Source organism: Condylostylus longicornis, unplaced genomic scaffold (genome assembly GCF_029603195.1).
Source record: "Condylostylus longicornis isolate FDR11 unplaced genomic scaffold, ASM2960319v2 ptg000084l, whole genome shotgun sequence".
NCBI classification, from domain to species: domain Eukaryota; kingdom Metazoa; phylum Arthropoda; class Insecta; order Diptera; family Dolichopodidae; genus Condylostylus; species Condylostylus longicornis.
The window spans coordinates 5,861,805-5,885,321 of NW_026578052.1; the positions used below are offsets into that span (position 1 = coordinate 5,861,805).

The following is a 23,517-nucleotide window of genomic DNA, read 5'->3' on the forward strand; positions in this document are numbered from 1 at the left end:
GTTTATGTGTTTAGGTAACGGCGGACGCCAAAAAATTCATTTTGAAATTAGTTTTGTTGGGGATGGAATAAACGAAATAAGACTTAGGTGTCTGTTCCGACACACGGATTTAATGTATTTTCAATATCTGAAACTGACAATTTATCAGAACACTTTACTTTTAAGCGCCTCCGATTATTGCTAATTTTGGTACACAAAAACCACTGATTTGATCCAAATTTTTTTAATAAATAATGTGATAATTCCGACTGATTATATTATTATTATGGACGTCCATTTAATTATAATTTGTTATTAATTTTTCAGAGTCCAACTGTGTTATTTTATTAAGAGTTTTCGGTTTGATATGCGTATAACACAATAAAATATTAAAAATTTTATTATACATATGTATTTAAATATTTATTATTTTTATGATATTAATTTATTACTATATTGTGTTTTTGTTCCATTTTTGTAAAAAAAATAAAAATCAAAAAAAAATATCCTTTTTAGTTAATATTTTTTGAATTTTGTGTCAAGGATAAAAATGAAAAATTTTGTTCAACATTTTTCTTTATGACATTAAACTTTTATACTAAATCTGTATTTTTTTTTTTATTTTTTTGTATTACAAATATAAATATATATTTTTTTTGTATTTTATTATGAAAATAATTTCCATGTTATTTATAAGCCATTATTTTTTGTGTTTTTTTTTGTAATTTTCTCGTTATTGTTGAAATATTTATCCTTTTTTCTCTATTTATTTTCATTTGTATATAATTTATGTATTTTAATTATTATGGTAATTAAAATTTAAATGTAATTATGTATATATGCATGTATTTTGGTAATAATTATATAATTATTATGTATATATATATATATAATTTGTATGTTTAATTTTTGCAATAATATGCAATTATTATTATAAATAAAATATTTTGTTTTGTTTTTTTTTTTTTAAAAAATTATTTTTGGACTTATCTTAAAAAATGCCACATAGCAGTCGGTTTACGAGCATTATGTATCATATCCTGCCAATGTTGACGTCCATGTCCCATTTCTTGTGGACCGATACCACAACTACCGATAGCATTAGCTTCACCGCCACTTGCATTAACAACATAAATCTAAATTAAGTAAAAAAAAAATAAAATATTTAAAAATTATAAGATAATATTGTAAGTCCAATTCAAATTATTGGAAAGCATTTTATGTGCCTTAGTACTATGGTACGCGAATGAATGATTGCAAGATTTTGTGTAACACAATCACTATGTTATAGTGGAAATGAGTTGAAAATTTTCATTGCATAGTAATATAGAAGAACGTGCACTGGTAAGCATGAAGAACAAATCATGAGAGAAATACTAAATGTAAATGAACAATAATAAACTTATAGTACGTTGTAGTTAAAAACAGTTGCCATTAACTTATCAGTAGCAATAATGACAATTGGTGTATTTGACGATTGAAAATGCAATAATACAATCAGTAGCAATAATGACAATTGTATTTTCGACAACAATTGTCATTATTGCTACTGATGTCAAAGCAATTAACTTTTAATTGCGACTGACATTTAATACCATAATAACAAATTTTGTGGAGTTTGTGTAGCAAAAAATTGCAGACATCATTCTTTTCGATTTAATTCAAACATTAATAATTAAAAAAATTTTATAATTAAAAATTACTTTTATTTTCTTTTTCAAATTATAATGAAGGTCTGACATTTCAATCAAATTTTTTTTATAAAATTATTCATTATTAAAAATTTATTAATAAAAATTTATTATTTTTTTCTCATTTCAAGCTATTCACAGAACCGGTTTGGATAAATATAGTGGCAATTGTATTAATTTTAACGGTTTCGTTATCATATGGGCACAAAATAATGAATAACTTGAGAATCACTTCATTAAAACATTTAGAGAAATGGAGAATTGTTCCTTTTCATTTGAAATTCGAAGGTAAAGAATCACCTGATCATATGGTTATTAAAAGGAACCGGCCTTAATGTAAATTAAAGTACAATAAATTATCATTTAGCTTTATGTATACACACATACTAACTTAATTTTAGCACAAACTTGGATGCGGGTAAGTAGGCAAATTTTTATAGAATTAAATAAAATCAAAATGTATAATTTCAGTTAAATATTTACCTCCAATGCCGCACCCTGTACATTTGAAGAGGGTAAATTAAATGTAAATGCCTCATTCCATATTGGGTTTGCTGGATCATTAGCTTTTCCACAGCCAGTTTTCTTCTTTTTAACTCTTTTACCATTTTGAATTAAATAAAGCTAAAATTTGGAAATCCAAATGTAAGTTTTATTTTTAAATATTAAAACAAGATGCGCTTTAAATTTTATTACCTTTACATATGGATCTTGAACAGTATCCAAATTTTTAGCCTTCATTATGACAACTGTTAAGCGTTCAGCTTGTGGTAAATAATTTAATGACAAAAGTAATTCTGGTCTATCCTCTGGAGGTTTCTTAATACGAAGAACATCACCCCAGATCTGAAATACGCAAATTGAATTTTTGTAATTTGAAGAATAAAAATTTTATTCATTTGAAATTTTACCTCAACCGATTTCGATAAATCCAATTCATCAATTAAAATTCTCACTTCACCTATGATATCATTGTGCGAATAACGATCATAATCATGTACTTGTAATACCAATTCTTTACCAGATAATTGATCACGTGATACTGGAAATTTAAAATGTTGATCAAAATATGGATTTGATTCACCACGATAAATTGATGTTTGTCTTTTTCTTTGATCAACTTCTGGTATTAACATTAAACGAACATATGGATCACGAAAACCACCTTCATCAATTGGACATAAATTATGAGCTGAAAATGAAGGTAATATTATTAATAGTTTTCAATTTTAATTGACAGAAATTTAAATTTTTTTTACCTTCTATCAGGTGAACAGTTAAATCAAATAAATGATGATCATATTTAATTCTTAAATGTAAACGTCCTAATGCTGGACTTTGTTCTGGTGCCGTTAAATATATTGGACCTTCTTGTCTTGTATATAAATCTGGTTGTATTGCACCTAATGGTGATGCTGGTCCACATCCTTGTTCAGTACCAGCTGGTGTTCTTGGTGGTATTAATAATGGTGATAAACAACGTCCACTAATTTTTGGTGATATACATATACCACTTGCTGTTGTACCACTTGTTAATGATGCTAAACTATTTTGTGATGGTGATGGTGTTCTCAGGTCAGTTAATTCAGTTGAAGCTGGTGATGAACAACGTGCATCAAGGCTAATAGCTCTCATTGGACTAGGAGAACGCTGTATATTGAAAAAGAGTAGAAAGAATTTAAAATTAATTGTATATACTTGAAACTTAATATTTTTATCATAAAGTAGAAAATATTGATGTTGTAAATTTTTAACATTTCTTCATTTTTAGGTTCGTTCAACTATCAGTATTGTTAAAATATTGGGAGCAATTCAAATACATGCGACTAATTGTTTCACATATGACAATTAAATGAATATTACATTGAAAATAATAATTTATTAAGAAAACAAGTGAAATTAAAAGCAACAACGTTACTGTTAATACTGAACTTCCACATTATAGCATTTTGAGACTTCTCCTTTTTGATTTTCATATAGACTGCTTAAAACCAAAACAGATGATGTTGATATATTTCTATCTGATAATTGTGCTGAAAATTATGAGCTCAACAATATCTTGGAATGGATAATTATTTTAGAACAAACTAAAACTGACAATATACTGAAAAATTGCGTTGTCAGTCTCTTATATTTTAAATTTCTTTATTATAATTTAAGCTTTAATTATTTTAAATTATAAATCAGTATTTATTAGAATTATGCATTAGTGAATTATGCATCTCCTTAATTAAAATTTTCCAAACCCATATTACAAATTTAAAATAATTGTATAAATTCCCAAATAAGTGTAAATACCAGCTAGATTATTTAAGGTTACAAATTTGTTTTAATAACATTTTCCATAATTAAAATTTTTTATCTTTGATATTTCCTGTTCAATTCTCTTATTATAAATAATTTTATATGCTAATAAATTATTAAATTATAATTTCACGGTATTTCACTTTTAATTATAAAATTTTCAAAATTAAAATACTTAAATTTTTGGTACATAATATATAAATATAACAGATGTCCTTGTTCATCTCAATAACTATCATAAGTAGCAAAAATAAATGTATAACAAAGAAAAATCGAATTAATTTAATTTCAAAATAATTTTATAAAAATCATTTTTTCTTTTTTGCTAAATCACCATGAAATATCTAGATATCAGTTAACAGATCACTAATTAAAGAATAATATAGAATTGTAATAAGGGTGAAAAAACTAGTAGCATCTTTTATACTATAAATAAATTATATATTATAACAATCTGTTATAAAAATATATTGATTAAGAATTTTTCTTTTCAACAAAAAATTGACTTAATTCGAGTCTTTTTTTGTCTTTTTTGCAAAATCATTGTTCATTTTTAATATAAAAATTGCTAGAATCTAGCTAGAATCCTAGAATATAATTTTTAATTTTTATAAAGAATTCTTGATTTCTATATAATCTATAATATTTCCTTGTGTTGTTTAGACTTTTGTATAATATTTTATACTTATGTATGTGTTGTATGTGTATTTAAAAAAAGGATATTTTTATTATAATCAATCATCAATTATCATATTTAATTAAGTGTAAAATTTTCATAATTTTTTTCTTGTTTTTCCTTTTTTTTTTTTTTGTTACATACAATATAGTTTTACATTATTTTTCTTTGAACTCTAAATGTTTTATGTCCTTTTTGTTCATTTGATAACAAAGACAGAAGATTAGAAAAAAAAACACAAAACCCCTATATTATATAAGCACAGAAGTCAAAATTTTTATGCAATATTTTTGTACAAATACAAAAGTGAGAAACGGAACAGAGGATTGGAAAATAAAAGAAAGGACCTATTTATATAGTTGTATAAAATCGATTACAACTCAAATTTCGATGATGATTTCAATAAAAAGATATTGAAGAGGAAATGTTTTTTTTTGCTTTGGAAAAAAAAAGGAATAAATGAAGAAGAAAATTTATTTTTGATCATTTTGGATATTTAGGATTGATAATTTTCGGTACTTTATGTAAAATTTACCAGAGACATAGGAGATATTTGTTCCCGAGTATTTCGTAGAATTAAACTTCGGGTTTTTAAATTTTTAAAGTCATTTATTCACATATTAAAATTTTAGTTTTTGATCATTGATTTGAAACCTATTTCTAACTAGATTTCATCTAACTAGATTTCATCATTAATTTTATTTTGGTATTTTCAGTAATTTACACAATGTAAGGCCAAGTGAGTGAATTTAAGGAGTGAGTAAATACTATAGTGAATACTACAGTGAATTTTGTAGTGAGTACTACAAAAATGTACAAAGTTTCGTTTCTATTTCGTCTATTTCAATATTTTTAGTCGATAATTTGAAAAATTGAAATTAGTGCGATGCAGAAAAATCTTTGCTCATTCTTAAATTTGCGTCCTTTATTGGAATTTTAAAGTCAATTTTAAAAAAAAAATATAATTTTTCCCAAAAATTTTCAAATTCTATATCCAAATATTTAACAAAAAGGCTAATAATTATTAATGAAATTCTTTAAATATTGAATTCAATTATCCTTAAAATATCATCCGTTTGATAATATTTTAGATACAGAACATAATTTATTGCATAACTATAGATGTATACAAAAACATACAAAATATATGAACAAATAACAATAAAAGAAAAATGTCCTTGTAAATTGTAGGTAAATAACAATCAGAAAGTAAAAGAAAGAAATTTATTAAAAATCAAAATAATTTTCTATTTACGGTTTGAAAAGTGATTGTTATCTCTATAAATTTTTATTATTATTTTTCTTTTTCTGTTCCACCATTTTGTATTTATGTACATAAATATTTTATATTGATTTCTATACTTTATCATCATAAATTGAACTTTTGAACTTTACGGAAATGAGATAGAATTCGCGGTAATTACATTTCAAATATTTTCGATTTTTTCATCCTTTTTCAGATATTTTCGAAAAGGAAAAGAAGAAAGAAAATATTATTGTAATATTAAAGGAATTCATTTTATACCTTAAAAAATGGAGTCATTGCCCCGGTAGCAAAATATTAAATTAGTGAATAAAAATAGTTATAAAATAAAAAACTAGGAAGAATTATAGAATCTTCAGCTGGTTTAGGTGGCTAACGCGACCCAAGAAGAACGGCACCCGAATGAGAACAAGTTTCATTGCAATTCCTTAACAACAGCCGGACCGTTATTGTACGTTCAGATACAAACTGCTGGGAAACTAGAATCCTGTCTTCCTAAACCGTGTATAAAGCACCGGCCTGTTTCTCGCATAAACTGCTAACACGTTAGCCATTTCTTCTTGCTACATGGAAAGGAGTGTTCCCGTTTCGATACGGTTGTATTGAGGTAATATTTTCCTCGCCATTCCACATGTGATCCAACTTTTCCGCATGTGCCCGGCAACCGACAGAAGTTAATTAAATATATCGCTGCCGAGTCAACGAGCAGTCCATAGCCAGTTAATATTCTGCAAAAATTTCTGAAGAATCCGATTAATGAATACAAAACGATGGGTTTTAAAATGACCAAAATAGTATTATCTACTACCAAATCGAAAATGAAATGTGGCAATAAAATTTAATTTCTTCTCTTTATTCAAGTTTACTAGAAATAGAATCAAGGAGTCAATCACTTTATATTTATAAATTCATTTTTTCATTATTCTACTTAAGTTGCACTTCTATTGCTTATTATCTATATCAGCTTCCGTAATATTGATAGTAATATTGAATTCTTATACATTTTTAATAATGGATATAAAAATATTTAAAAAAAAGAAAAAACAAAACGCATGAATACTCAATTTTTTCTTCTTAAAAGGGTGAAAAGACGCACATACAAATGTCCTGTGATGTTTTTGTATTAGAAAAGTTGACACTATTGAAAAAAAAGACAAAAAAAAAACATGAATACTTTAACAAATTGATCACAGCACTCTAATAGATTGTTGTCCTATGAAGAGGATTTAAGATACAAACTTACATATTTTTATTATAGATTTATGTAGGAACATACTGCCGTGCAGATATCCCTATTCTATGTATGTATCAATAAAATGCATATAATAATAATTTATATATTATCCTTTTAACAAACTATTTGTCACCCCATTAAAAATGATAATAAATTATTGTTGTACATGATTATATATATATTTTTTTAAAGAAGTGATGTTGAAAATTACTAATAAAAAAATAGTATATTTGCGTCACCTATTGGTAGCGAATAGAAGTCATTTTGAATGTAATATTCAACAGTTTCATATTGATTTCTGGCAGATGTTTGTAAAATTTGAATATGAAGTAACCTCTTAATAACGTTCTGTCTGCTGGCTAAATATTTTGCTATAACAACTTACTAAAGCCAAGCCAAATTTTATGGGGTTTTGTAGTCAATCCGAAAGGATGTAGTATTTAGTAATGAAAATTACAGCATTGCCAATGTGACAAACCGAAATACAAATTAAAATTGCTTAATTGCAATACCCAATAAAATAATTTCTTAGTTGCAATACCGCCCGCTTGAAATTGGAACTTCCGATCCTGTATAGTAACGGTGATTTTGTTGTTATATACTTTAAACAGCATGCTGCATAGCCAACATTCTTTTAGGTTGATTCCTCAATCAAACTTATAAAATAGAAGTTAGACAGGAAGGTTAATACAAAATTTTCTCCTATATATTACTGATACAAAGTCAAACTACGCAACGTATAATGAAGAAAAGAAAAAGTTTATGCTAAAAAATTATATCCGGTGACACATCAGAAGTATGCATTTCAAACATGTTCGCTAATGACATTAAACATTATATTTATTGAAAGTTTGCCATGAAAACGTGGAATAGAAAGTAAGTTTGATACCAAATTTTCTTTCACGAAACTTGATAAAACATTTTTTGCTTTTTATTTATGACTTAGTTTAGTTTTTATCTAACTTACAAAAGAATATTAAGTTTTATGGTATACTGTCTCGTAATCAAACACAATTTTTTGCTTGTGTTTTTATTAATCAAACAAAACTAATGTTTGATGTTTGATATTTATAAATTGATCCCTTGCTTAGAATTGAATACCACACAAAAAATTACAATTTTTAGAAGAACCAAAATGAGTGCAATTATTGACGGAGAGAGCAAGCTGTAAATAGCAAATTATCAAACATGTTCGAAGCAGGCTTATAATACAAAATAGATATATATTTTGTAGTTCCTGCAAAAATCATGTTTGTGCACTCTTGTCCTCAAGTTCTAGAAAATATGACATTTTGAAATTCTTAACTTACATTTACAAAATATATACTACTAAGAGTCGGTTGAACTGAATCATACCTTTTCATACTAATTTTGAGTTGCAAATACATTTACAATGTAGTATTTACATTACAACATAAAATAATTTCTCAAAAAAAAATATCCTGATGGGTGAGTTTTATGAAAACCTACTACTTACAAAAAAAAAAAAACAAAAAAAAAACAATGTTTTTATTTTATTACTGGAACTAATTAACAAGTTATTTTATGTCCTTTTTTTTCATTTATTATTACACATATTTGCGTAATCTCCCTAAGGACTCTTGTATAGGGACTCATTTGTATGTATAAAAAGGATATTTTTAGTTTTTTCGCTATTACAATTAAATTGTTTTTTTTCTCTCCTTTTCTTGTTGTTATTTTGTATACCATATTTATTTCCTTACTCTTTTTCAATTACATTTAAACTATTAAATATACATACATACACAACACAAATATTTTACAAGGATAAATTGTATAATTCATTTTGATTTATTATTTGCAATATTTGTATAAGATGCTTGAAGTGGAAAATGTTTTCTGTTGTTGCTGCCATTTATAATAATGTTGCGCTTATTTTGAGGTTTAACTGTAATCAATTTTCGCGAATAGCATGATAACATTTTAACTGTAACAATAATTTTTTTTCCCTATATTTTCTGACTCTTAAAATGTATCAGGAATGCAACATTGTTGGGCTATAACAAGAAACGGTTGGAATTATAAATGAATTTTGTATGGAAGGCAAAAAAAAAAAAAATAAAACTAAATTTTAATTTACAATAAATAAGAAAAATTTTTGACTTAAAAGTATTTGCTCTGTGGTTTATTCTTTAAAATTACAAAATTGCAATTCCAACAATATGCAATAGAATTTTAAATGATGCAATAGATTTGCCTTGTATTTCATACACAGAATAGTTGAAAAATTGGGAAGAAAAGTTCGCTACACTTTAAAAATTATTTTAAGGATTCATTTTTTTAAATATGTTGAATTATCCTTGTATTGTTGTGTAAAATTTTTTCTGTTGTTCCAACAAATTTATTTTTTCCATTCAATTAATTTGATAAAAGAGTTTTTTTTTGCAATTATTCAATGTTTATATAGTTTGGGAACAAAAGGGGTGGTTGAGGAACAAATTCAGTATACAAGAAATTTTGAAAAATTTTAATTCGTTTTTGATACGCTCCTTTTAACAGAGATTTTTTGTATTTATTTTATATTTAAAATTAAATTTAAAATTAAAAATTAGTTTTTTTAGTGTTTTATTTAATGGTAAGGTTTAAACTAAGGTTTGAATAGAATTTTTGAAATTAAGTATTTAATGGGTGGTGATGGTTTTTATTATTGTATATAAGGCAAAAAAAAAGGTCCTTTTCTCATATTGCATTGCATTTCAAGTTTTAGTGGTGAAATTTTTGAAAAATTATAATGAAAATTTATTAGGTGAAACAAAAATAAAAAAAATTTATAATTGTCATTATTGGTTTTAATTCTTGGGTAAATAAAAAGTTTAACAAGATTAATGAAATGAAAGTGAATTAAATTTTAAGATCCTTCAACCCAAGATCTTGAATATAATTGCAATATGAAAGCATTCTACAGTGTATTTAAAATTTTATATGGTATGAAATTTATCATAGACAAAAATTATTATCATAAGCGATAGTTAATGTCATCACAGTAAAATAGATAAATTTTCACCGTTAAACAGAAAAATTTTATTACTATTATTAAAAAAAATATTAATTAAACTTACATGAACACTTCCATATTCGGATGTTAAAGATGATCGCCCATCTGGACCAAATGTTCGAATTTGGGGTGATGAGCCACGATGACCCTTTTTAAATTAAAATTAAATTTAAATTTTAATTTATGAAAATTACTGAACTATTTTAAATCTTACTGATTGTCTGGATGGTGCGCTATCTAAACTACTTTGGCTAGAAATTGATGGTGTCCTTTGTAAACGTGGCGGAAATGATTTACTTTGATGTTGTAAATGTTGATGTAATGGACTTGGTGACATTTCAATTGGACCACGTAATAATTCAGTATTAATACCATGTGCAGCAACAGATGTTGGTGGTTGAACTGGTTGAGGATCACGTGTAACATTACATTCCTATATTTAATATTTATAAATATTGTATTAGAAATTTTAATTATTTAAATTGAAATAAAATTTTTTTTTTTTGGAGAATTATTAATAATATTAATGTAAATTTTAAGTGTAAAACCTCTGAATCAGTTTGTAAATCACAGCTACCACCACTAAAACTTCCACCACTACCTAAGCCACTTGTTGTTGATGATGCAATCGATGATGGTGTTGGTGGTGGTGGTGGTGTTGATGGTGTTTCATCAGTTGAACTACGTTCAATTGTTGCACGTCTAACAGCACCAACACGTTCTTTGGCCATACGTGACCATGATTCTAATCTTTTATGAGCTAACCAGCATGCAGCCGGTCCTAAACCGCTCATATCGAATGAAAAAATTGATTTTTTCAGTTTATTAATTTTATTTTTAACACTTTTATATAAGAAGTTGAAATTATTTTGTTGTTGTTGGGTTTTTTATTTTAATTTTAATTTTATCTATCTAAAATTAATTTCTAAATTTTTTTTTTAATTTTTTTTTTTTAATTTAAATTTTATTTTTATCTCTCCATTTAAAATTTTATTTTATTAATTTATTTTGTTACTATTTTGGTTTTCATTTTAAATTTTTTGAATAATTTTCATTTTTAATTCTAAAAGATCATTTGAAATCTCTAAAGAAAATATTAAAGAAAAGAATTTTATTAAAATTGTTGAAGTGAGAGTTTTATATTTTGTTTGTTTTCAATTGCATTTTTGGAAACGATGTTAAGGAATAGTTGAGAATTTTTATTCTTTTGCTGTTGGAACTACACCTTTTTTGGAAATTATTAAAAGTTAATTGTAATTTAAACGAAGAGTTAATGTAAGACGCTCTGTTCTCTTGTACTTTTGATTTACAATTAATTTTTACTGTTCTATGATTTTGAATAGATTTAAGTAAAACTAAATGAGAATTGCTTGCTTATAAAATTTTTCTTTTTAGGCCGGGAGTGTAAGTTAAGTCTACTGTAATTGCTTCTGAATGAAGCAATGATTATAAACTTTCTTCTACAGAGCTTGCATTTAAAAAAAATTTCAGTATTTATAAAGGAATATACGATGGTTACTACATTCTTTAAAGTAAAATTTACTAGAAATCCAGAAACTAAATTACCAAACTAAGAGAATTAAAAGAGGCGTCAACAAGCCCTAATTTTGAAACCAAAACAAATAAAATTTCTTTTGTCAGAATGGGTGTTACTACAACATTTATATTTGCTGTACTCAAAGAATTCTGGTGGAACTCTAATGAAAGTAAGCTTTAGTAAAATTCTGGTGAGTTACTATAGGTTTTTAGGGCTAGGATGTTATTGAGATTTAATAGGGCTGATCTCTGATAGTGGAGGTCCTGACAGGGCATTGCCTTTTGGGGAAAATGGCCAGGAGGCTTGGGGTTGCTATGACGGATGTATGTCGTGGATGTCGGAATGTGGTGGAGGTAGAGGATGTAGAGCATGCCTGTCCGTTTCTGATGTGGAAGAGAAGGCGTGTCTTGGGGACTTATTTTTACGATGGCCCACATTAACTTTCCGGGGTTTCTCTTGCGCGGCTTTTGGACTTCGCCAGATAGGTTGGCTGGTTTGGATAGGGGGTCTATCCAAACGGGTGGAGCCCAATTCTCTTACTTACTTACTTACTTACTATATGTTTTCTATATTTTTAATTAGAATCTTAGTTGTTATGTAAGTTATTAAATGAAAAACTAGTAAGGCGAAAACTAATAAATTGCGTTTCTTGTAAAATAAGCAATACAATAAAGGATTTAACACCGTATTCTATTGACAAAATTAGTTTACAGAGGATGTTTACAGTAAGGATTTTTATATTTGCCTTTAAAATTTTGCGTACATAAGTAAACAACATTTCACATAAGGTGACAAATAATTTCAGGGATGATTCTTTGGTCAATTTTCAACAAACCATTGTATGGGTTCAGAGAGGAGGGTAGAGTGCGGATATACTCGTTTTCAGATTTTTCCTACATATTATGAATGCTTATAACTTTAGAATTATTTCACATAAAGCAATCATCGACGGCTTCTTTTACAGATAATAAATTTGGTGTAAATTTTCGAAAATGCATGAATTATGCATTTTTCGCATGTTTTTAAAATACATTTAATAAGTTTCCGATAATTTCAAAATTTTTCAGTGAAAATAACACAATCAATCATATCGGAAAGAACGAAAAAATTTATGTGATTTTTTTTTTAATGTACAATACATACTTAATGTTTTAAGCTGTAAATTCTTTTATAAATCGCATCTTTCATAATTCAACTATAAAAATATTGTTAAGAGTCGTAAATAAAGTCTTAATTCAAAATAATAAAAAAATAAAAATTAATTTTATATAATAGCATTTAAGACAAAAAGTATAAGAATAAAGAGATCATTGAGTTCGTATGTTATTTTTTCTCACAATTTATTATTATATAATAAAAAATATATACATGAAAATCTCCCTGAAATCCTCCTTCAAGGAGTGTTTGTAAACCACAAAAATTAAAGGATAAACATATTTTTATTTTAAAGGATTTTTGTTTTTTTTTTTTTTATTTTTTTTAAAACCACCCGCAGGCATTGTTAAAAAATTTTATATTATTTCGGTTATTTATATACTTCTATGTACACATTATATACCTATATACATAAACACTTTGTGAATTTTTGAATGTGCGAATATAATGGAAAAGGATTAAGGGTAATAGGTAAATAAAAAAAACATCAGAAACAAAAATATATAAAAATAAAATAAAATAGGAAAAATATTAAGTAACTAATATGGTTGTTATTATAGATAAATAAATAAAATAAATATGTATTTTTTATGTGTATGTGTGAGTGTATGTAAACATGTGTAAATGGCATATAAATTTGTGAAAAAAAAAAAATGTAGAATTGGGTTCATAAAAATTTTCTTTTAAATTTTAATCCTTCTACATATTATTTAACCTTTTGTAGAATTTATTGAAGAAGGTCCGGACTAAAGCCGAATTAAATGAAAATAAGGATTCTTCTTTTGGTGTGTATTTGAAAAAGGAAACTATATAAAGTTTTCTTTCACAAAATTTATTAATTTTTAATTCTCATTGATTGATAGTTTACATACCAATGAAGCTTACAATATGTTGTCAAGTTAAATTTTTTTTGCAAATAAAGTTGGATCTGAACAAATTTTTACCTTAGTTTTTATGCAAAATAAAATTGGAAAAGTATTAACATTCTAATGGAATAGTAAATGGACCCAAGGAATGAGTGAATGGTACAATAAATAAATTTGGAACATGAAACGTAAAAAACTCTCAATTTAAGAATCTAGAATAAACGTAAAAAACTCTTTATTTTCTTATAGACGCAATGAATGAATTGAATAAGATCCAGAGAATGAATTTTACTGGTGAAGAAATTTTTGATTTAGAAACTGGAAAATTATTTTTTATAATTTGGAACAACAAGTTTACGAACAATTGGTATAATTTCCAAGCAGATCATCTTCCAGTTAAAAGTGGTAAGTTCTTACTAATTATAGAATTTTCCGATTTAATATTAAAAATTCTTGTATACAAATAAATCACAGCTCTAATTTCAATACCATAAATTATTTTCGAGTAAAATCAAAAGTTCCGAATTTTCAATTTTTATATATACATAGCAATGAAAACTAGTTTATAGATTTAAGCAACTATTTTCAAAATTCTTGATTAGCAATGTTGTAATTTTAATTTCTGCACCCTTCTAAATGCCGTACACAATACTTAATACATTGTAAAAATTATATGTACATGTATATGTTTGCAACAATATGCTAATATTATTTCGGTAAACAGTATAATTTTTATTTGGATATGAGTAAAGTTGCAGTAAACCGTTAATAAAGAATTCGACCTGAAGCTAAAATTTCTTAATGAAAATTTAATATTAAGTACTGTAGTGAGTGATAAATTATAATGACCTTCCTTATATTCCTAGAATATTAAATACTAGTAGAATTAATTATAATTGTATGGAATGAACGGATTATATTAAAATATTTGGTTTTATATAATAAAAAAAAAAAACATTAACCCTCAACTGGTGTTAGTTCATTTTATAGATCACATAAAATTACATCGTTTAAACTAAGAGCCTTATCACTGATGGGGCTTGCAGATACTGTGGAAAGGGGAACAGATTCCGATTCACTTGCTCAATGAATGTGAAATTGGTCTATAGGAGAAGAGACAGATTAAGTAGACTCTCGCTGATGGACATGTCGTTGTGGTATATTTCCTTAGAGAAGTGGTTCAGATTCAAAGTGGATCTCAGGGGGGTACATCTGCAAAGTGGATCTCAAGGGGGTACTCTTGGCAAAATACTATGCTCTCGCGGTAAGGGGAGTGCACAATAGGTCATTCAAATCGCGGCGTATCGCTGTCTTATCTTGCAATCTACATCTACAAGAGTTTGCCAAAGCTATATAACCTACATACTTTCATATGTTTTAGTCCTCTGACTTACCAAATTAAACATTGGTAGTTGTTGAATGCAGTAGACGGTTAAATCGACACCGTGTCTTGTTCAATAGGATTTTTGGTATTCAGCGCTTGTTAGGTTCTGTGTTCCGAAAAAGTGATTCTAAAAAAAACATGCTAAATATATTGTAGCCCGGTGTACAGCATATATAATTTTTGTAACACAGTATATATTTCACTCCCATGGTCACATGCCTTAAGGTAATGTGAGGTATTAAGAGCATTTAAGAAATTTGCTAAAGCACTAGAGTAAATAAAAAACAAAAATAACCGTTCCTTTTTTCGTAAATCGCAGCAGTGTGTCACAGTTTTGTTGTAATTACATGTGTTCGTATTTTACTACAGAACGGTGATCAGTGTTAACAAATGAGTAAATCATCTACCACTCAACAATATTGTTCATCCACTTTGAAATATTACTAATTTAATTTGCGCGCTTATTATCGAAAAACAATACAAGGATTCTAGCGTGAAAACATTTAATGGCAAAACAAATTTTACATAAATTTTTAGCATTCTCATATAACAAATTTCCTAATAAGGGTTAAATTTTTATGCTAATGAGCAAATTTGTTTAAGAATAAAATATAAAATGTAAAATCTACAACAGAAAACCCTTTATTTTCTATAAAATTCAAAACAAATTATACAAGTTCATAAAGAAATGTATATATAGAAAAAAAGCAGAAGAGCCTCAGGATGTTTATTTACAAACAGTACTAGTAGATATAGTTAATGGCTTGAATATTAAAAAATATTGAAATTTAACTAATTTTAAATTTTCCTTTTATTCTATTAGCAAACAAAATAAAATTTTTAATATTTAGTTTAATTTTTTTACATTCATTATCTTGTTGTTTTTGTATACTTTATTTTGTTGGATGTTGTTGGTGTTGTCGGGTTGTTACTTAAATTCTATTAAATTGTAATTTAAATAATGCCCTTTTGTAAAATGAGTACATAAAATAATTTTGTTTTTCTTATTTATTTAAATAAAATAATTTGTAATTTTAACAATGTTTTAAAAAGAGATTTTTTCGTTGTATAGAATTTTGTATAGAACGGGGAGCGTTGTAATTATGAAATGAAGTGAAAAATTACAAATTGAAAGACTGGAGGGTCATTAAAACACACGTTTGATTGTAGACTTTTAAATTAACTAAAAGATTTAAGGATTTCTTTAGCAATTTTAAATTACAGTACATGATTTTGGATTTTAGTTTTACTCATTAAATAGTAAAAAAAAAAATTTGTTTTAAAACAAAATTTGAAGAAATTGCTTTAAATAATGTGCTAAAGTTTCGCCAGGTTTGTTTCACAATGAGGAATTTCTTCTTGTTTTCTGTTAAAATTTGTACTCGGAATCTTCTTCCAAAGTTTCATTTTAAAAATAATGTAAGTATAAGTACTAATTATCAAAATGTACAAAATTCTACATAAAAGAGTATAGATAGATGATAAGAAGGCATAATTGTTCCACCTTTTGAATATTTCTTGGCATAATTAATATTCCTGACTCTTAATAAAAATGTTAATTTAAGAATAAAGAAAACCAGAAAATAATTATTATTCATTAAGAAACAAAATTATTTCTTTGAATATTTTGATAATATTTTGTTTTTACAAAATTATACAAAACTTTAAGAATTTAAATAAATGGATGAAAGTCTCTAGATTTCTTACATAAGCATGAAGCATGAAGCGCAAAGAAAATTCTGTATTTTCTGCAAAAAATTGTAAACAATTCTTAATTTTCTGCCCAAAACATAAAAAACCTTATTTTTCCACAATAAAACCCTTAGTTTTTTACAATAAATGTAAAAAGCTCCTAATTTTGTACGTAAAACGTAAAAAATTTTAGTTTTCTACAAAAAACGTAGAAAACTCTCCATTTTTTTAAATAATTATAAAAGGCTTAATACTTTACGCAGAACGTAAAAAACCCTTAATTTTTTACAATAAACGTAAAAAACTTCTAATTTGTACGTAAAATGTAAAAAACTTTATTTTTCTACAAAAAACGTAGAAAACTCTTAATTTTTTAAATAATTATAAAAAGCTTAATATTTTACGCAGAACGTAAAAAACCCTTAGTTTTTTTACAGTAAACGTGAAAAACTCCTAATTTGTACGTAAAACGTAAAAAACTTTAGTTTACTACAAAAAACCTAGAAAACTCTTAATTTTCTACATAGAACATAGAAAACCCTAAATTTGCGTTAATAAATGTAAAAAACTCTCAATATTCTACGTAAAACGTAAAAAACTCCTAACAAACGAAGCGAAGAGGGGAAGAGAAAATTTAAAATAATTAAAAATTATTGGGTGACTTTCTCTTTAACTCCTTAGTTCTTCCATTTAATTTTTCTCTTACATTATATCAAAATAATTCGTGACTTTTGAAAAATTCTCTCAAAATGTTCTGATAGCAACATTTAGTAAAGAGCTGCTTTTACATAAGTACATACACGATCTTGCTTTGAAATTCGCAAATATTTTCATAAAATTTATGAAAATCTTCTTATCAAATCCTATTTGAAATCAGAACGATGGAATCCGTATATGTACATATGTATGTTCATATATGAATATTTTTGGGCCAGATTAAATCAAAAATAAAAATTATGATAAAAATAAAATTTTTGTTAAGCGTACTTCAAAAATGTTGGTATATAAGTATGTATGAGTATGTGTAGAGATTTTCATTCGGAAAAGGGTTTGTAATATAAATAAAGTTTACATTTCATTTCTACATATTTTTTTTTTATTATCCTTTAAGAGAAAATTTATGTGCGCATATAGGTATAAGAATAAGAATAAAAAAATTAAATAAAAAAAAAATTCATCCGAAGACTCTACAACAATATTGAATTGAGAATCCTTTCTTGAGGCGAGGAAAACAGAACAAGGATTGAGGAAAAAAGGACTTTCAATATTTCAAAGAATAGCGCAAAAAGAGTGAAAATTTTTGTCAAGATATCAAAACTACGTGTATATATAAAAATTTTCAGCAATAAAATAATATTACAAAAACAAAAAAATATCCTTGAAATCCAGGATCATATAATAATATTATTATGTAATAAAATAGATTTCTTTATAATATTTAAGCAGTCACTCTCTACATACAAGATAATATTCACAGCTTAGCAGTGTGTGTACATTGTAATTGTTTTCGTAATTGTTGAATATAGCAAAAATAAAATAAAAAAACAAAAAATATGTTGCCGAAATCTAGGCCAAATATTGTGAATTTGAGTGAAAATGCAATGAGACGGCACCTTATATACCATAACATTTTATTGTTATATCTATACTCTTGTATAATAAAGAAAAGTGAAGAAGAGTTAAAAATTTTAAAGAAATGAAAAAATATTTTTGTATATTACTTTTGATCATCTTTTGATTGAAATGCACACCGATAAAAGAGAAACAAAAAAAAAAATTTCGCATAATACAGAAAAAAAAAAGGATTTGGAGAAAAATCAAATCTGTATAACATTTTTGTTTTTTATATAAAAAAGGATTTAAAGAGTAATAAAATGAAAGGATTCGTAAATTTCACAAATTTTGATTTTTCTTGTCTTTCTTTTTTTCGCATTAATAAATCAAAAATTTATGCTCCTTGTTACAAGAAAAGAAAAACAAAAAAAAAAAAATTTTTTTTTGTTCCTATTGTAATCAAGGATTAAAATTTTTTTTTTTTTTATTTTGACGAATTCATTATTGTATATTTACATTGATGGCATATACTTAGATCTAAACCGCAAATATATAAAAATATTTTTGTTGTCGGATTCTTCCCATAAAAAAAAAAAAAATTTCTTGTTCGGTTTCTTTGTCGCTTTCTTCCACTCACATTTACAATACGCGTTTATTTTGCATTTTCTTATTATTTTCTTATTATTTTGCAAAAAAATAATAAGAATAAGTACCGGGTACTTACATTAGAAATTTGTTTTCTTTTATACAAACAATTTATAAATAAATAAATAATTGATATGAAAGGATTTAATTGTTAATATTTGTGCGTTTAAATCAGAAAAATCATAAAATCTAGAATTTGTCATGTGAATTGTCAATAATATCCTAGTCGTATAATTTTGTGAAAATTTTTATTTTCTGACCTGATTGCAATTATTTTAAAATTTTAATGTTTAATAGTAATAATAAAAATTAGAAAAGAATAAAGGAGGAATTTTGAATAAAAATTGATAGTTTTTGAAAAATACAAAGGGGTTCTTCTCTTACTTCACTGTTAAAAAATAATTTTCATTTATGCCTTATGGAATTCTTTTTTGTGTTCAACAATAAATCTATATTAATTGTTTGTAAATAGGAGATATTCGAATATAATATTAAATGTTTGTATATGTGTGTATATTGCATGTACAATGTACTTATAACAAAATAATATTCTCAACTTACTATTTTTAAGTGGGTCTCCCATTCAACTCTTTAATAATGTCGGATCCTTTTTAAAAAAAAACTTCATTCAATTCTTAATAAAATAATTTGCAAATAGCTACAATTTTTTTTTTCTATTTTATTATTCAAAAAATTCAAAAATAGTTGAGTGCTAAAAATAATTTTGTAAGATTGAAAACTCTTTTTTTAATGTGACAATGCAAAAATTGTTATAATTATAAAATACAAAAAAAAAAAATAAATCAATTTATCTTCTTCTTTTGAAAATTTATTTCTGATTAGATTGAATATAAATTTTTTTCTATATTCTATAAAAAATAAGGATTTTATGTGAATAAATTTTTTCATCACGTTTTATTTTTAAGATAAATTGATTTGCATTTTATATATAGACACACTTTAAATCTAGTGAAATATAAAATTACACTGTTGAATATCCGTTTTATAGAGGACGTCTTTTAAAGCCTGGTAGAACTTCCAATTTACTTGATAATATCATGACTTTGATTACAGTTTTTGATGGAGGGTGTTCCGTATATTCAAATTTCAGTCAGTTTTTTGGAGAATTGTTGACCAATGCAACGAAAAACACCAACTATATTCATGTACTTTCGATGTTCACAACGTCAAATTACATGATCTCGGATATCAATTAAAAAATCCAAAATTGAGGTTGCGGTGTCACGCGTAACACCGCAATATTTCTGGCCCGAATCAATTTATAACCAATAATTTTAAACATTGATGATGGTATAATATAAACAACGACCTTCTTTGTCCATAATGTGAACCGCGACCTCTTCTTTTAAAGAAATAAGTGCCTGCCTCGCTATCTATCAATGAATTAATTGAGTTTCGACATTAATCTTAATGTAAGTATTATAAAAAAGAAAGGAATGATGATTGTATAAAAAAGGGTAGAGTTAAAATCCAACATTAACCTTGAGTACCTGAATGTTTTTGGCTTTTTCAACAATTTTTTGTTTAAATAAAAAGTAAATAAATATTTTTAAGTTTATTTCAGGAACTGCAATATCCAGTCGAATTATGAAGCAGTTTGTTTTAAGGAAATTTCATCCTAGTACACAAAATACCGGAGCAGTCAATGCAACTAGAAACAAAGTACAATTTGAATATATGAGTATTTAACATTGTTAATTCTCTATTTTGAGATTCCGAGGTAAGGTGAATGTAGAATAATTCCAAACATTTCATACCACCATAGTTTCTTCTTCTATTACTAAATTTTTCTCTGAATTTTACTCTATACGAATAGAATTTACTTAGCATTTAATCAAAAAAAAAAATATTGTCTATAATGTATTTTAAATATAGAATAAGCATCTTACCTACCCATATGTAGAAATTTTAGAAAGGATATTCTGTATAATTCCTTAAAAATATTCCCATTTCATATGCAAATTCTGCTAATATTACCCGTGACGCACTTAGGGACTTTACATTACTTATATGTACTTATTTGGAAATATATTAAAATAATAAGAAAATCCATTAACAGGATAATATAAGTAATTTCTTAAGAAATTTTTCTAAAAGCTCTATGAGAAATTTTAAACTATGTATATTTAAACGTGGTACATTTTAATACTAGTCAAATGTAATTTCGTGTTGTAAAATTGAAATGAAAAGAAATTTATCATGGACACAAAATGACTTGAATTGAAATGAGTTTAGTTTTTGTTGTTTAAATGTTAAAATTGTATCTATAATAATAGAATAAATAAGAGAATAAATAATTAGGTAGGTTTCCGTTGGAATTTGACGAAAACCAATAATTTTATGAAGAATATGGATAATTTTTTGTTAAATATTATTTTATTTATAGTTATTATGGTTTCAAACCAATAATTTTATTGTGGTTTTAAGTTGAATTAAATGGGACTTGACAGTTGGTTCTTTTAAATAGCATTCGTTCAGGAAAGAAGTCATAGTATTTTGTTTACGTTCAGTTAACTACGTCTCAGGTCTTTTGTCTGTGGTTGAGAAATTACCTATCGTTTCACGATAGGTGCCCAAAAAATTTGTAAAATATTATGATGCTTGGAAGTTTCAATGTGGTGATAGCATAGAAAGAAATTGGTGAAAACCCCTTCCTTTCATAGTTTCCTGCAGAGTCAAACGCCAGGTAGTATCATAATATTTGTATTAGACAATAGCTTGGCTTCTGTTTGTTGTCATATTGCATATGGCGGTTGAATGATAAATCTTTTTTCTTTTAAATCTTAAAATAAATCCATGAGAATAGTATAAATTTTTCTGTCGAGATTTAATTAACAAAATGGAAATTTATATGAACGTCCAGCCAACGTAAGTCAACGTCATATTAAACATTCCGGAAATATTTTACAATTAAAATCTAAATTTAATAATAAATTTTATATTTAGATATAGAAAATAAAAATAAATACAGAATGAGAAATTTAATATAAAAATGTTACAGATTCATTTAGAAACATCAGAACAAAAGACATTCTATAATTATAAGAAAAAAATTTTATTAACTCGATTGTCTTCAGATTACGTCAAATGCAATATTTAAAATATACTCTTACATATTTAAGTATACACAGTCAAATGCACAGCATGTATAATTGCACGTAATAAAGGAAGTAAAACTGAATAGACGAAGATATCAGGACAAACTGGTTAACTGTTGTTTTACAATTATTGCCATTTGTGTATTAAAATGTGAAATAGAAAATTATTAAGACTGGCGCCATCTATGACCACAAATATTTTTTATTTTAATGTTTTTATATTTGTTTTTTTTTTCTATTTCAAACAAGTCTCCATTATGCACTTGTATATATATTTTCTTTTAATTTCTATTTGTCTGTTTGTTACTATTCTATTTTTATTTAATATACAAAATTTTATATTAACCCCCTACAATGGTCATTGGGTTAACACAATTTCAAATTGAAAAAAAAGTATGTTAAAGAGCTTGAAATATGCTCCCACTAATCTATTTACCTCATTTGGTGTCAACTACAAAAACTAATCGTGAACAGAATTTCAACGAGTATGAACGCGTCTCTGTACTATTGGATATTAACCGGATGAGACAATTTAAGTTACATTTTTTTTGTAAAGGTAAGTTCGAATTAAATTTTTATTTTGTATTTAGTTCGAATTCCGAAGTGGTTTCCAAAAAATGTCAGTAAATAAAATACGAGTTACTACGTGGAACGCTAATGACGTTGTTTTAAGTATTGAAGGCATAAATTTATTGGTGGTTTTTCTTAAAACTAAAAATATCGATATGAGTCTGTTATGGGAAACACTTAGAGAATGATTTGAATGTTTTGGGTAATAAATGTTTTAGGGCAACTCATCCTAACAGTCATTCAAGAGGAGGTAGTGCAAGTTTAATTTAGTCTACTAAGCAGAACTTCAATGTTGGTTCAGTATATTTTCCACCGAGATATAATATAAAGAAAGATATTTTAAGGAATCTTATATTATGTGCGGACTGAACGAGATTCTTACTAGGAGGTGATTATAATACTAAACATGTGGACTGGTGTTCTAGAACGATACCCTCGCTTAATTGTGTAATTTTCTTGATGTCCCCAACTGAGGGTTAAAATTGTTATACGTAGGAAAAAATAAACTTATAATTCTGGTATGTACTTTTTAAATTTTTTTTTAATTAAAAATTATTGCAATTGCAAACTAGAAAAATAAGATGAAAATTTAAATTTAGATTTTCATGATTTTTAATATTATACTAGAATTTCTGTATAAAAGAAATACATTTTTCAAATATTTAATGTAGAGCTTTAAAATTTTATAACAAAATTAAAAATTTTAATTAAATTCATTGCTAAACATATGACCATAGTCTTAAGTGTCTTGTATTAATAACAGAAATAGCACGTTTGAATTTATAAATCAACTGGAATCAAAATGAATAATGCAAATTCATTTTTATAATA

General features: G+C 25.8%; 1 protein-coding gene across 1 annotated transcript; it reads right to left on the reverse strand.

Moving 5' to 3' along the window:
- Positions 1 to 895: 895 nt before the first annotated feature.
- LOC129613554 (synaptotagmin-5) lies at positions 896 to 11,033 on the reverse strand. Its single transcript, XM_055527668.1, has 8 exons — positions 10,713 to 11,033; positions 10,379 to 10,597; positions 10,229 to 10,312; positions 2,930 to 3,320; positions 2,582 to 2,862; positions 2,367 to 2,516; positions 2,154 to 2,294; positions 896 to 1,115 (listed from the first exon to the last, which is right to left on the reverse strand). Exons 1-8 carry the CDS (start codon positions 10,956 to 10,958, stop codon positions 966 to 968), a joined length of 1,662 nt encoding a protein of 553 aa, XP_055383643.1. The 5' UTR covers positions 10,959 to 11,033; the 3' UTR covers positions 896 to 965.
- Positions 11,034 to 23,517: the final 12,484 nt, after the last annotated feature.

What these genes read in the sequence shown, in the direction of transcription:
- LOC129613554 (XM_055527668.1), bottom strand. Translation starts at nt 10,958, where the DNA reads ATGAGCGGTTTAGGACCGGCTGCATGCTGGTTAGCTCATAAAAGATTA. An exon ending in ATTTACAAACTGATTCAGAG is followed by an intron (nt 10,598 to 10,712) that starts GTTTTACACTTA and finishes TATTAAATATAG; the next exon opens with GAATGTAATGTTACACGTGA. An exon ending in GCGCACCATCCAGACAATCA is followed by an intron (nt 10,313 to 10,378) that starts GTAAGATTTAAA and finishes TAATTTAAAAAG; the next exon opens with GGTCATCGTGGCTCATCACC.